This window comes from Oryx dammah, unplaced genomic scaffold (genome assembly GCF_014754425.2).
Source record: "Oryx dammah isolate SB20612 unplaced genomic scaffold, SCBI_Odam_1.1 HiC_scaffold_20, whole genome shotgun sequence".
Lineage (NCBI taxonomy): Eukaryota > Metazoa > Chordata > Mammalia > Artiodactyla > Bovidae > Oryx > Oryx dammah.
In genome coordinates, this window is record NW_024070204.1 from 34,463,146 (window position 1) to 34,474,479 (window position 11,334).

Sequence of the window (11,334 nt, forward strand, 5' to 3'; positions counted from 1 at the left end):
ACTTGATATGCTACTTCATATAAACAGCCATCCTTTCCAGCCAAGAAAATTCTGCCATTATCAGTGGAAGTTATTGTTAAAAGGTAGGTATTATCAGTAGGAAGAGAATATAAGGGATCTGGAAGCAACTGCATTCCACCACACATACTGTCATTGAGAACTCCAGAACCTATTTTTTTAAAGGGAGAATATAGGAATCACTTTACAAACTCTAAAAGTTTCACACAATCAGTGTATTGTCTTCAGAATTAATATTTTTACTGAGTTCACGATATGCTAAAAAACTTCAAAAATGTATGTAAAATGTACATTTTAAAATTACTATAGTCTGATATAAACAATTTTATGATTCTTGTTAAAATACAATCTTCAGTATGTATATATACCATATATAAAATACATAGCATATATATAGAAAACATAGTAAAACATCAAACAAAAAAATAAACCAAAGTATTAAATTTTGCAAAAAAAAAAAAAAACAAGGCTAGGGATATGGCAGTAATAATCATTTAATTATTTTTTTAATTGCTTAACCTCCCAATATTCATTCATTGGAGTCTCTGAAATTCAACATTATTTTACCTAAAATGTAACTAGAATGCAAAAGAAACCACTGAATGTTTTTGCAATAAATTAATTGATAGCATCTTACTTTAAGGGAAAGAATAAAGTATATTTCTGTGTTCCATATGTTAAAATGGCCACTTAAATTAAAAAAAAAAAGAAATTGAAGGAGTTATTGAAAAATTACTAGTGGCAACTATTTCTCTTCTATTACCTTTCTTTTATATTGGACATTTTAGAAAGATACATTAACACGGCAAATAATCCAAAATAATTTTTTTGTGGAGTTACTAATCTGAAAGATATTATATCTATAGGAAAGTATTATTTTCCTAAGAGCAAATAGCTCAGAATGTTAACTTACTGAAAAAAAATTAAATGTCAATTATAATATTAAATTGGGCAACATATTTTTATTTAAAAAACACAACATGTGAGTTGCTATACCTGTTTGCAAATTAGTATAGCTGAGTCCAAGAATCACTATATCCACAGGGGTGGCCAAAACCAGGAGGTGTCGTACATGAGGTTGAAAGATGCCTAAGATAAAGTAAACATGAGTTAGGGACTATTTTCTGGAAAATACCCAACATTTAAGTATTAACAGAATATGGTTACTTTTAATATGAGCAAAGAATGGGACACAATTCAGTGACGAAATAACACAATAGATTAACTAGTATATGAAAGGTGTAAATCTAATTTAATTTTGATGCTAAAACATTACTGTGATCATTTAAATAAGCAAATAGTAATAAAAAAAAAAAACTTAGAAACAAACACTAGAGTATTTAATGATATTTAAATAAGGGTCCCAGGGACGGGGGAGCCTGGTGGGCTGCCATCCACAGGGTCACACAGAAGTCGGACACGACTGAAGCGACTTAGCAGCAGCAGCAAATGAGGGTTACATTATAAAACAGTTTAGGTTTATTAAAATTAAAAATTTCTGCTTCTATATTTATGTTCATAGCACTATTCACAAAACCCAAATGGTGAAAACAACTCAAGTGACTGTCAATTGATAAATGGATAAACAAAATGTAGTACGTATATATATTGGAATACTACTGGGCCGTAAAAAGGAAATTCTGACATATGCTCCAATAGTGATGAACCTTGAGGACATCATACTAAGTGAAACAAGCCAGTTACAAAAGATAATACTACATAATTCCACCCATATGAAGTTCATGGAATAATCAAATTCATAGACACAGAAATGAGTTTATAGATCAAGTAAGTTTCAGTATCACAGCCAGATAAATTCACAGATTCAGAGAAGGCATTAAACCAAGCATAAAATATTAAAATGTTAATTCATGCTAAACTACTGTTTAAATTTTAAAAGTCTGGAGTGGTATGAAATGGTATGTGTAATTATCACTCTCCAGAGATGGGAATACCAGACCACCTGACCTGCCTCTTGAGAAACCTATATGCAGGTCAGGAAGCAACAGTTAGAACTGGACATGGAACAGACTGGTTCCAAATAGGAAAAGGAGTACGTCAAGGCCGTATATTGTTACCCTGCTTATTTAACTTATATGCAGAGTACATCATGAGAAATGCTGGGCTGGAGGAAGTACAAGCTGGAATCAAGATTGCCGGGAAAAATATCAATCACCTCAGATATGCAGATGACACCATCCGTATAGCAGAAAGTGAAGAACTATAGAGCCTCTTGATGCAAGTGAAAGAGGAGAGTGAAAAAGTTGGCTTAAAGCTCAACATTCAGAAAACGAAGACCATGGCATCTGGTCCCATCACTTCACGGGAAATAGATGGGGAAACAGTGGAAATAGTGTCAAACTTTATTTTGGGGGGCTCCAAAATCACTGCAGATGGTGACTGCAGCCAGGAAATTAAAAGACGCTTACTCCTTGGAAGAACAGTTATGACCAACCTAGACAGCATATTCAAAAGCAGAGATATCACTTTGCCAACAAAGGTCTGTCTAGTCAAGGCTATGGTTTTTCCAGTGGTCATGTATGGATGTGAGAGTTGGACAGTGAAGAAAGCTGAGGGCTGAAGAATTGATGCGTTTGAACTGTGGTGTTGGAGAAGACTCTTGAGACTCCCTTGGACTGCAAGGAGATCCAACCAGTTCATCCTAAAGGAGATCAGTCCTGGGTGTTCTTTGGAAGGAGCGATGCTGAAGCTGAAACTCCAATACTCTGGCCACCTCATGCAAAGAGTTGACTCATTTGAAAAGACCCTGATGTTGGGAGGGATTGGGGGCAGAAGAAGGGGACGAGAGAGGATGAGATGGCTGGATGGCATCACTGGCTGGATGGCATCACCAACTCGATGGACATGAGTATGAGTGAACTCCGGGAGTTGGTGATGGACAGGGAGGCCTGGCGTGCTGTGATTCACGAGGTCGCAAAGAGTTAGACACGACTGAGCGACTGAACTGAAGTGAACTGAATAATATAATATCGAAAAATTAGTGTGTCACTGATAAGAATAAAAGCAAATGTATCTTATATTATGATAATGGACATCTCTGTATATGTGTTTGTTTGGGTATTAAATATAAGAAAACATAACAAAGCCTCTACCATCACTTGGTTTTACTTTCACTGATGAATACCAAGGGGGACAAAGGTCACAATTTTGTGTTTCAATATTCACATCAATAAAGCTGAAGGACAGACTGTTTACTTAATGACTTCAAAATATACCCAGTATTTCAGAATTTGATTTAAAGGAGCTTGAAATTTATGAAAATTTATCAAAGATAACACCTTTATTGTCATATCAAAGACCATCCCATTTCAATTTTGTACTGAAAATTACATTTGAGTAGAACAAAGTTTAACCATTTGTTTTAAGATGGACAATTAGTATTTATTAAGATAGAGGGCAGGAATAGCTGTTGACTTTCATATGAACAAGCTTTTCAATGAAGAAACAAAATACAGAAACATAGAGCACAGTAAAGGCTGCTATAAAATTCTATGTAAGGGAAATACACGTCCAATGCAATCACATAAAAACAGTGCATCAAACTGCACGTTCATATTTACGTGAATTAGTATAATTTCAAAATGGCTATATTTCAAATGACTACACTTCAAAAATTCCTACTAGGGTCTTGTAAACATGTAAATCTCATCTATTATTTCCTTCTGTAGGGAGATGTATTTTAAAGAGATGTATATTAAATTTAAATCAATCAATTCTGCTTGTCAGTAGCCATGATAAAACACCTAGTGTTCTGAAGACGAAATCTGTTTTAGGTTAAACAATGCTTGTGAATTCTCTTAGGATTTATTCTGTACTCTGTTCTCATGTCCATGGGCTACCAGGACTAAAAAAAATACACAGACTAAAAACGGTTTTTACATTATATTCAGGAATTATTGAAAAATGTATAATGAAAAAACCTTCAGGTAAATCAAGAAAGACTAACAAAACGCAAGATAAAACTGAAGAATTTAACAATTTTGAAGGCATACTCACTTATACTATAAAGTGAGTAAACTGTTAAATATTCCTAATCACTTTTTATATTTCTAATTAGAAGTAATTCAGAACAAAACTTCAACAGGAAATTTAGTACCTAAAATATGATCTCCAACAGTCCTAAAACATTTGGAATCCAAGGATATACAAACATAATTTCATCTTTCTGTTTTTAATTCTTACCAGGTTTTGGTTTCACAAGCCCCACAGCAAGAATAGTCTCACTAAGCCCATCAAAATAGGCAAGGTCTCCTCTGTCAATATTAGAAGAAAAACACGTTATACATAAAGAAAAGCTTTTATCTTATAATACTCTTTAAAACTATAGAATGTATACATATACAAAAAAGACTACAGAACCAGCAAACAGAACTGTTTCAGTGTCAAGAGCTAGGCACAAGGTCTGCCTAAAGCTACACATAAACCATGAAAAGGGGGAATGCTGGTTTCCACTCCAAATATCCTCCCCAGGTTTGCAAGTCTCCAGTAACAGCAATCTACTGCTGTGGCAGGGGCAAGAAGACCCTCTCAGAAGAATATACAGTAAGGCTGAACCACACTTTCCATGTGGGCAGGGACTACGCTTATCTTATTCAATACTGTTCAAATGGTATCAATGGTATCTGATCCATGATAAGCTTAATGTAGTTGTTAAATGGGTATGTTAGATGTCAACAGAAATATAAAAATTTTCATTAACATGAAAACCCTCTTTAACTAAATTATTCTCACATCTATATATTTCGTAATTTTTTTTTTTAGATTTTCTTGAAGAGATCAATGCCTAAATTAAGAGGTTCTATTCTTTAGTGCAAAAATGAATACGTATGTGTAATACAGCAAACTGGGGCAACATGCATGATACATGAAGAATCATCACAATATTATATCACTGCTATTATGACATATACCATTTCAACAATAAAAATAGCTAGGAAAAGTTTAAATTAAGGAAGAAAAAAAACCCATCCAACAAAATTGGTTAACTTGTAAGTTCTCAAGTAGTATCAGTTTTGATTCAATGACACTGTATGTGTGTTTCTAGCAAGTACATTACTTAGGAGCAAGAATAACAGCTATATATAAAGAACTTTCTCTGGTTATCTTGTCTTTCACCTAAAGATAATGTGATGGAGAAACGGAAGACAAAAATTTTTCCCAAGTAGCCAAGAGTAAAAGTCAGATCAGGGCTTTCCTGGTGGCTCAGTGGTAAAGAATCCATCAGCCAATGCAGGAGACACAGGTTTGATCCCTCATCTGGGAAGACCGCACACGCCATGGAGCAATAAAGCCCATGCGCCACAATGATTGAGCCTGTGCTCTGAGCCTGGGAGTGGCAATTACTGCCACCCACATGCACCAGAGCCTGTGCTCTGCAACAAGAGAAGCCACTGCAATGAGAACCCCGCATACTGTAACTAAAGAAGGCCCCATTCCCCGCAACTAAAGAAAAGGCCTTTGAAGCAATAGACCCAGCACAGCCAAAAAAAAAAAATGCAGATCAATAAACTTTAAGAATGCTTTTGGGGCTTCACTCAGACCCTTTTATATACATTTAATTTACACAAGGTCAAGCCCACAGAACAACAACACAACTGCTAAGATAAACTAACATCCTGCCCCTCCACATAGATATGCAGGGAAAACAGGTCTTTCAAAATGTCAAAAAAAAAAAAAAAAAAAAAAAATATAACCCATCTCAAAAAAAATCACTGATAGACTATCTTTACTACAAGGTATCAGTTTGGGAAACAGACTCCTACTCAGAGTGGTACCCAGATCCCCAGCATCACCTGGGAGTTTGTTACAAATGCACATCCCTAGGTCTTACTCAGAATGACCAGAACATAATCCACATTTTAACCCCATCCCCAGGTATTATGTACACTGAGAAGCACTGACTTGGATGAAAGATAAGCCAGGCAGCTTCTAATGAGTAGACTACTAGTTGCAATAAAGATAATTTAAATTCTAATCATGCTAAAGCAAACCAGCCATAAATACATACCCGTCTTCGTAGTTCCACATGAATATGTCACTGTCGATGGTGAGCCAGGCTCTACTGATGGGCGGGAACACGCCCATCATGCAGTTACACTGCATGTCTGAGGCGGTACGGATGTAAGGAAGGATGACTCCACCCCCCTGCCTCAGACTTGTCTCACAAGATTTTGTTTTAAAATCATGTATATCCACATAATTAAAAAACCATGATCTACTCACTCTTCAATAGAAAGAGCAAATGAAACATCTTTATTTCCAAAGAGTTTAATGAAAGCCATAGTGTATGACGGAAATACTTATAATTTATTGTTTCTAAATAGGCTACCTGCCATTTAAAACATACACAAAATAACAAATGTCTTTTGCCATTACTAACTTTAAAAAAATATTGATTCTGAGGAATATTGAGCTGACATTAAAAGCTGTTTTACTGGACCAGTTTTTCCAACTGTATGAGAGAGTGATAAAAAAACAAAACACACTTGGTAAGCTAAAGTCATAGCTAGGTGACAATCTATATATAATCCTCATAAAAATGGAAAAATAGACCAAGATTTATGTAATTATATGACAAACAACTGTGAAAACAAAATCATTTTCTAATTAAAGGAAATATGTTTTATGTTAACAGAGGATTAAAGAATATTAAGAAACTAAGCAAGAGAAGAGTGAAAGATAAGATGTATCATATATTTAGTAACACTATTTTACTAAGTCTCAGAGAGACAATGAAAATTAAAGGGAAAATATCAATTAGATTTTACTCTATTTATTTACTCAATTTTTCTATTTATTTTTACATTTTCCATAATTTTTCATTTCTTTTCTATGTCACATTATATTGAAGCATGAAACCCTTTCACCCTCAATAGATTAACATACTTTTGAAAGTCTTAAATTTTTTATATAGGATCTTGATGTCTTTATCATGAGTTACAGATTGATTTTTATAAAAGCTTCCCAGCAAATAACTCTATAGTCCTTTTATAGGGTATGCTACAGTTTAAGAAAAGCAAATAAAATCTTACTTTTAGAAGATAAGAAATCTCCTCTAACTTCTCAGTCTATGAAGAAGGCATTAGTACTTCAGTTTCCTATATCCTTAGGTGCAGATTTTTATTATAATCCTTGGAAATGCAATCACTAATAAACTAAGACACCCCTAAGTGTGAAAACACACCAAAAGCTTTTTTGGGGGTATTTTCAGACATCATTCAAAAATGCAGAATTAATTGTAAACAATTCACTCTCCTCAATGTCCCTGAACAATTAAAATGTGACTCAATTTTCAACATTCAATTTTATTATGAACTTTTCTAGGCACATGGCAAACTACCCATGTACTTATAAGTATTTTAAATAAAATCCTTACATGAACTTGTACACGAAACACTAATTAGACACAAAACAAATACTGTAATAATGAGAACACTAATTTTTAAATATTTTAAATAGTTAACACAAAGGAATAGGATACGTCCAAACTGTTCAACAAGTTCAGGTGGGAGAGGAACTCTTCGGATGGAACTGATGTCTGGAAGGTTGGGTACTGACAGCAAGCCAGGTCCTTGCAGGGGATAATCCATATCTGACATGCCAGAAACAGTAGGATTATCTACAAAAAATAAAATGAGAAACAAAGCATTTATTTAAAATAACAACGTACTGGGCATCAAATGGGCAAGCAGAAGTACTGCAGGCTACAAAAATAAAATTGTGTGTCTGGTGGTTCTAAAGGTATATGGAGAAAAAAGAAGTTCTGATCTGACACAAAGGAGGCCTAAGGAATTCTAGTGTTGAGATGGGGTGCAATTCCTGGTTTCAACACTGAAAAGTCTTTAACAAAGACTTGTCTCTGCAAGAAAAGAAATGGTTAGTTCAATAATTTATAGTGTTTTTCTATTATTTTACTAATCTGAAATGGGAAAAAAATTATAAAACTGCTTTACAGATAAAAACAACTGTGGACAAACAAAATACTGACTGAGGAAAAAAAAGCATTTCCTTTCCCACTTAAAAACAACCCATGCCTTTTCCCATCACGCATTCCCCCATCCCCTCCTGTGTGCATGCTCAGCTGCATCCGACTCTGTAACCCCATAGACTGTAACGTGCCAGGATCCTCTGTCCATGGGATTCTCCCTGCAAGAAGACTGGAGTGGGTTGTCACGCCCTCCTCCAGGGGATTTTCCCAACCAAGAAATCGAACCCAAGTCTCCTGTCATTGCAGGTGGATTTTTTATCCGCTGAGCCACCTGGGAAGCCCCACCCCCTTCACCAATACAGGCACACTTCAGAAATGTTGTGGGTTTGGTTCCAGACCACTGCAATAAAATGAACATCCCTAGAAGGCGAGTCTCTTAAGTTTTTTGATTTTCCAGTGCATGTAAGTTATGTTTACACTATATTGAAGCTGAAGCATGCAACAGTATTGTTTTTTTAAAAAAACAATGTATACACCTTAACTTAAAAAATACTCTATTACTAAAAAATGCTAACCATCATCTGATAAGGCAGAGCTATCACAAACCAATTGTAAAAACACAAAACCAAAAATCTGGTATCTGCAAAGTGTAATAAAACAGAGCAATAAAATGAGGTATGTCTATAATACCACAAAAGCAGTATTTTATTGGGGGTGGGGGGGAAGGAATCAGACTACTCTATAAAGTGTTCTCAACTGGCAACTTTTCTCTTCCTCTAAAGCCCAGACACTAAGGGCAGGAGTGGGATGGTCTATTCCGTCCTAGTCCTGAACAAGGTGTTTTAGATCTGACTGATCATCTATTTTCTGCCTCTCTAAAGTACAAAGATGTCGGGGGGAAATGACATATAAAATAATTTTATGAAAAATTTAAAAATTTAAACAACTAGAGAACAAATTCAGTCAATCCTTATGTATTGAGTATCCAGCTTCAAAAATTACCAGTAATATGCCCAGTCATGTTTTATATATATCAGTCCTATCCACTTCTTCCCTAATGTATTTTTTGAAGCAAACTGCAGACATTCTATTTAATATTAAAATATAATTTTTTGAGACACTTCACTATTTTTTAATTTAAAAAGTCTTTTATTTTTGAACACCAAAAACATTTTGTAATGGGGTGTAGCGAATTAACAAGGTTGTGATAGCCTCAGGTGAACAGTGAAGGGACTCAGCCATACATTACACGTAGAACACTGTGCGTGTTAAATGGCAGTGGGAAAAAAATGGAATTGCGAAAGCCTACAGAAAGAAAGCGATATTTAATGGAGCCTGGAAGAACAGCTTATTAGGAAAAGAAGAAGAGTCTAGAAATGATGACGAATACATGAAAAATGAAAGAGGGGGTTTCTTATTATAGTAAATGTGTTAAATTCAGTATAACTGGAATAAGGATGTAAAGAATAGGATGGAAGAAGGAAAGATTTGGTTAGAGAGGTAGATGTATGTAAAGGTGGACAGGTTGAACTGGGGTGAGATATGAAGAGAAGACGAGAAGATATGCATTGTTTTCAGTTTGCTTTCAGAAATAAGGTCAAAGGGAGTGGTGCTGTTCAAAATGAGAGCTGCTAACAGGTCACTCAGTTCTTAAAAGACAAGCCCACGTGTGAGTAGCTGTCAGGAATAAATACTCCTTGCTTTGTTCCTGTCTTTTCTCTGATTTTAAGTCAATGAATTTTATTAAACTGCAGGAGCTGTCTTTTAGGTTTACATTGCAAATATTGTCGTTTTTTAGTTGCCAAGTCCGGTCTGTCTCCTTTGTGATCCCACTGACTGTAGCCTGCCAGGCTCCTCTGTCCCTGGGATTTCTCAAGCAAGAGCACTGTAGCCAGTGGCTAGTTCCTTCTCCAGAGGATCTGCCCAACCCAGAGATCAAACCCTCATCTCCTGCACTGGCAGGTGGATTCTTTACCATGGAGCCACCTGGGAATTATCCTGCTTAAAATATCTTGGTTCATGCTTGCCAAAACCTTGTGCTTATCTTATTTACTCTCCTCAACTTTTCTCCAATTTCCACCTCACACAAGGGTCACTTCTTTTCTAGCAACTTGTGTGATTCTATGTGCCTTGAGGAGCCTGACCTTAATTCAAAACCATTAAACAGAATATTGTACAGACACTTGTCTTTTAGTGGCACAAAATCTGCCCTACCCTCTCTGTTCACCCATCCTCACTCGTTTCCCTGTTCCCTTCCTTCACTCCGCTTGTAGTTCTTTTTCATACCCTTCAGCATTTCATATTACAGGAACGCTTCACATAACAAGACATATCTTTCAGCGAACATAGTAAATTTCCTAATTAACTTCGTTTGCTCTTCGGTTTTACTCCGATAGTGAAACGAGATATTAACAGATGAAACTTGGATCAGGTGATCCTCCTCATCCAGTCTTAGCGATAAACACCTGGAGGTAGTGAGAAGCTTATTAAGGTTAAAATATTTGCCTCTTTCTGCCTCAAATAGGGGCTTGCTCCTCGTTCCCAGCCTCTCAATTGCCTGTGATGAAGGGCGAGAGAAGGAAAAAATTGAAAATGGGCTCTTTTCCCCCTTTAGGGCTTCTCTTGTGGCTCAGACGGTAATGAGTGTGTCTGCAAAGAGGGAGACCCTGGTTTGAGTCCTGGGTTGGGAAGATCCCCTGGAGAAGGGAATGGCAACCCACACGAGCGCCCTAAATCTCAGGATGTCTTCACCCATTCACCCTGGGGATGGGACCTATTTATGGAGTCAGATGAGAGTCCTTTGGGCTGAGACTGGGCAACGATCACTCACTTGGAGCAGACACCATGAGCAGCTCGGAAAGGTCCGGGTACATGCGGTCTTCTTGCAACTGACGGTCGATGAGCCGCCCCGCATTTTCCAAAGCTTCCTGCAGGGCTGCGGCCGACGTGGAGGCCGGCATCGCCGACCCCAGCAAAGAAGACGGCATATCGAAAACCGAAGACAACAGCGACCGAAGAAAGTCAAAAAGCAAGGAGAAATAAGACAAAACCCAAGAGGCTAGCTCAGCCCCAAAGCATAGAGCGCGCGCGCCAAACGAGCGCCTCGGCGCCAGTGCATGACGCACTTCCGGTTCATCGGGTGGGGAATTTGAAGCTTGCATTTAATTTGGCAGCTGGGAAGGGGAACTTGACAGAGGTGGGTGGACGTTAGGGGTGGAGCTAAGTGAGAGGGAGGTGGCTGTTTGGGGAGGCGGGGGGAAGTCGGTGTTGTCTTGGAGGAAGAGAGAGACGGAGGTGGAAGGGAAAAGGGGTGGGGCCAAGGGAAGGGGAGGGGCGGGAGGGGTGGAGAGGAGGGAGGGGTGGAGAGG

General features: G+C 37.2%; 1 protein-coding gene across 3 annotated transcripts in view; it reads right to left on the reverse strand.

The window, feature by feature from the left end:
* NUP155 (nucleoporin 155) overlaps positions 1-11,097 on the reverse strand; it is a 52,903-nt gene extending 41,806 nt beyond the window's left edge. For 2 of the 3 annotated variants that reach the window (XR_005724770.1, XR_005724771.1), the window contains exons 1-6: positions 10,797-11,068; positions 7,520-7,657; positions 6,047-6,143; positions 4,222-4,292; positions 1,015-1,107; positions 3-169 (exon numbers count right to left, since the gene is read on the reverse strand). Coding sequence is in view for 1 of the 3 variants with exons in the window: in XM_040262353.1 (XP_040118287.1) it covers positions 3-169; positions 1,015-1,107; positions 4,222-4,292; positions 6,047-6,143; positions 7,520-7,657; positions 10,797-10,953 (723 nt within the window). In the remaining 2 variants the exon portion in view is untranslated. Of the gene's footprint in view, positions 1-2; positions 170-1,014; positions 1,108-4,221; positions 4,293-6,046; positions 6,144-7,519; positions 7,658-10,796 lie in introns of all 3 variants that reach the window. The other variant, XM_040262353.1, reaches the window with a different exon arrangement.
* Between the last annotated feature and the right edge of the window lie 237 nt (positions 11,098-11,334).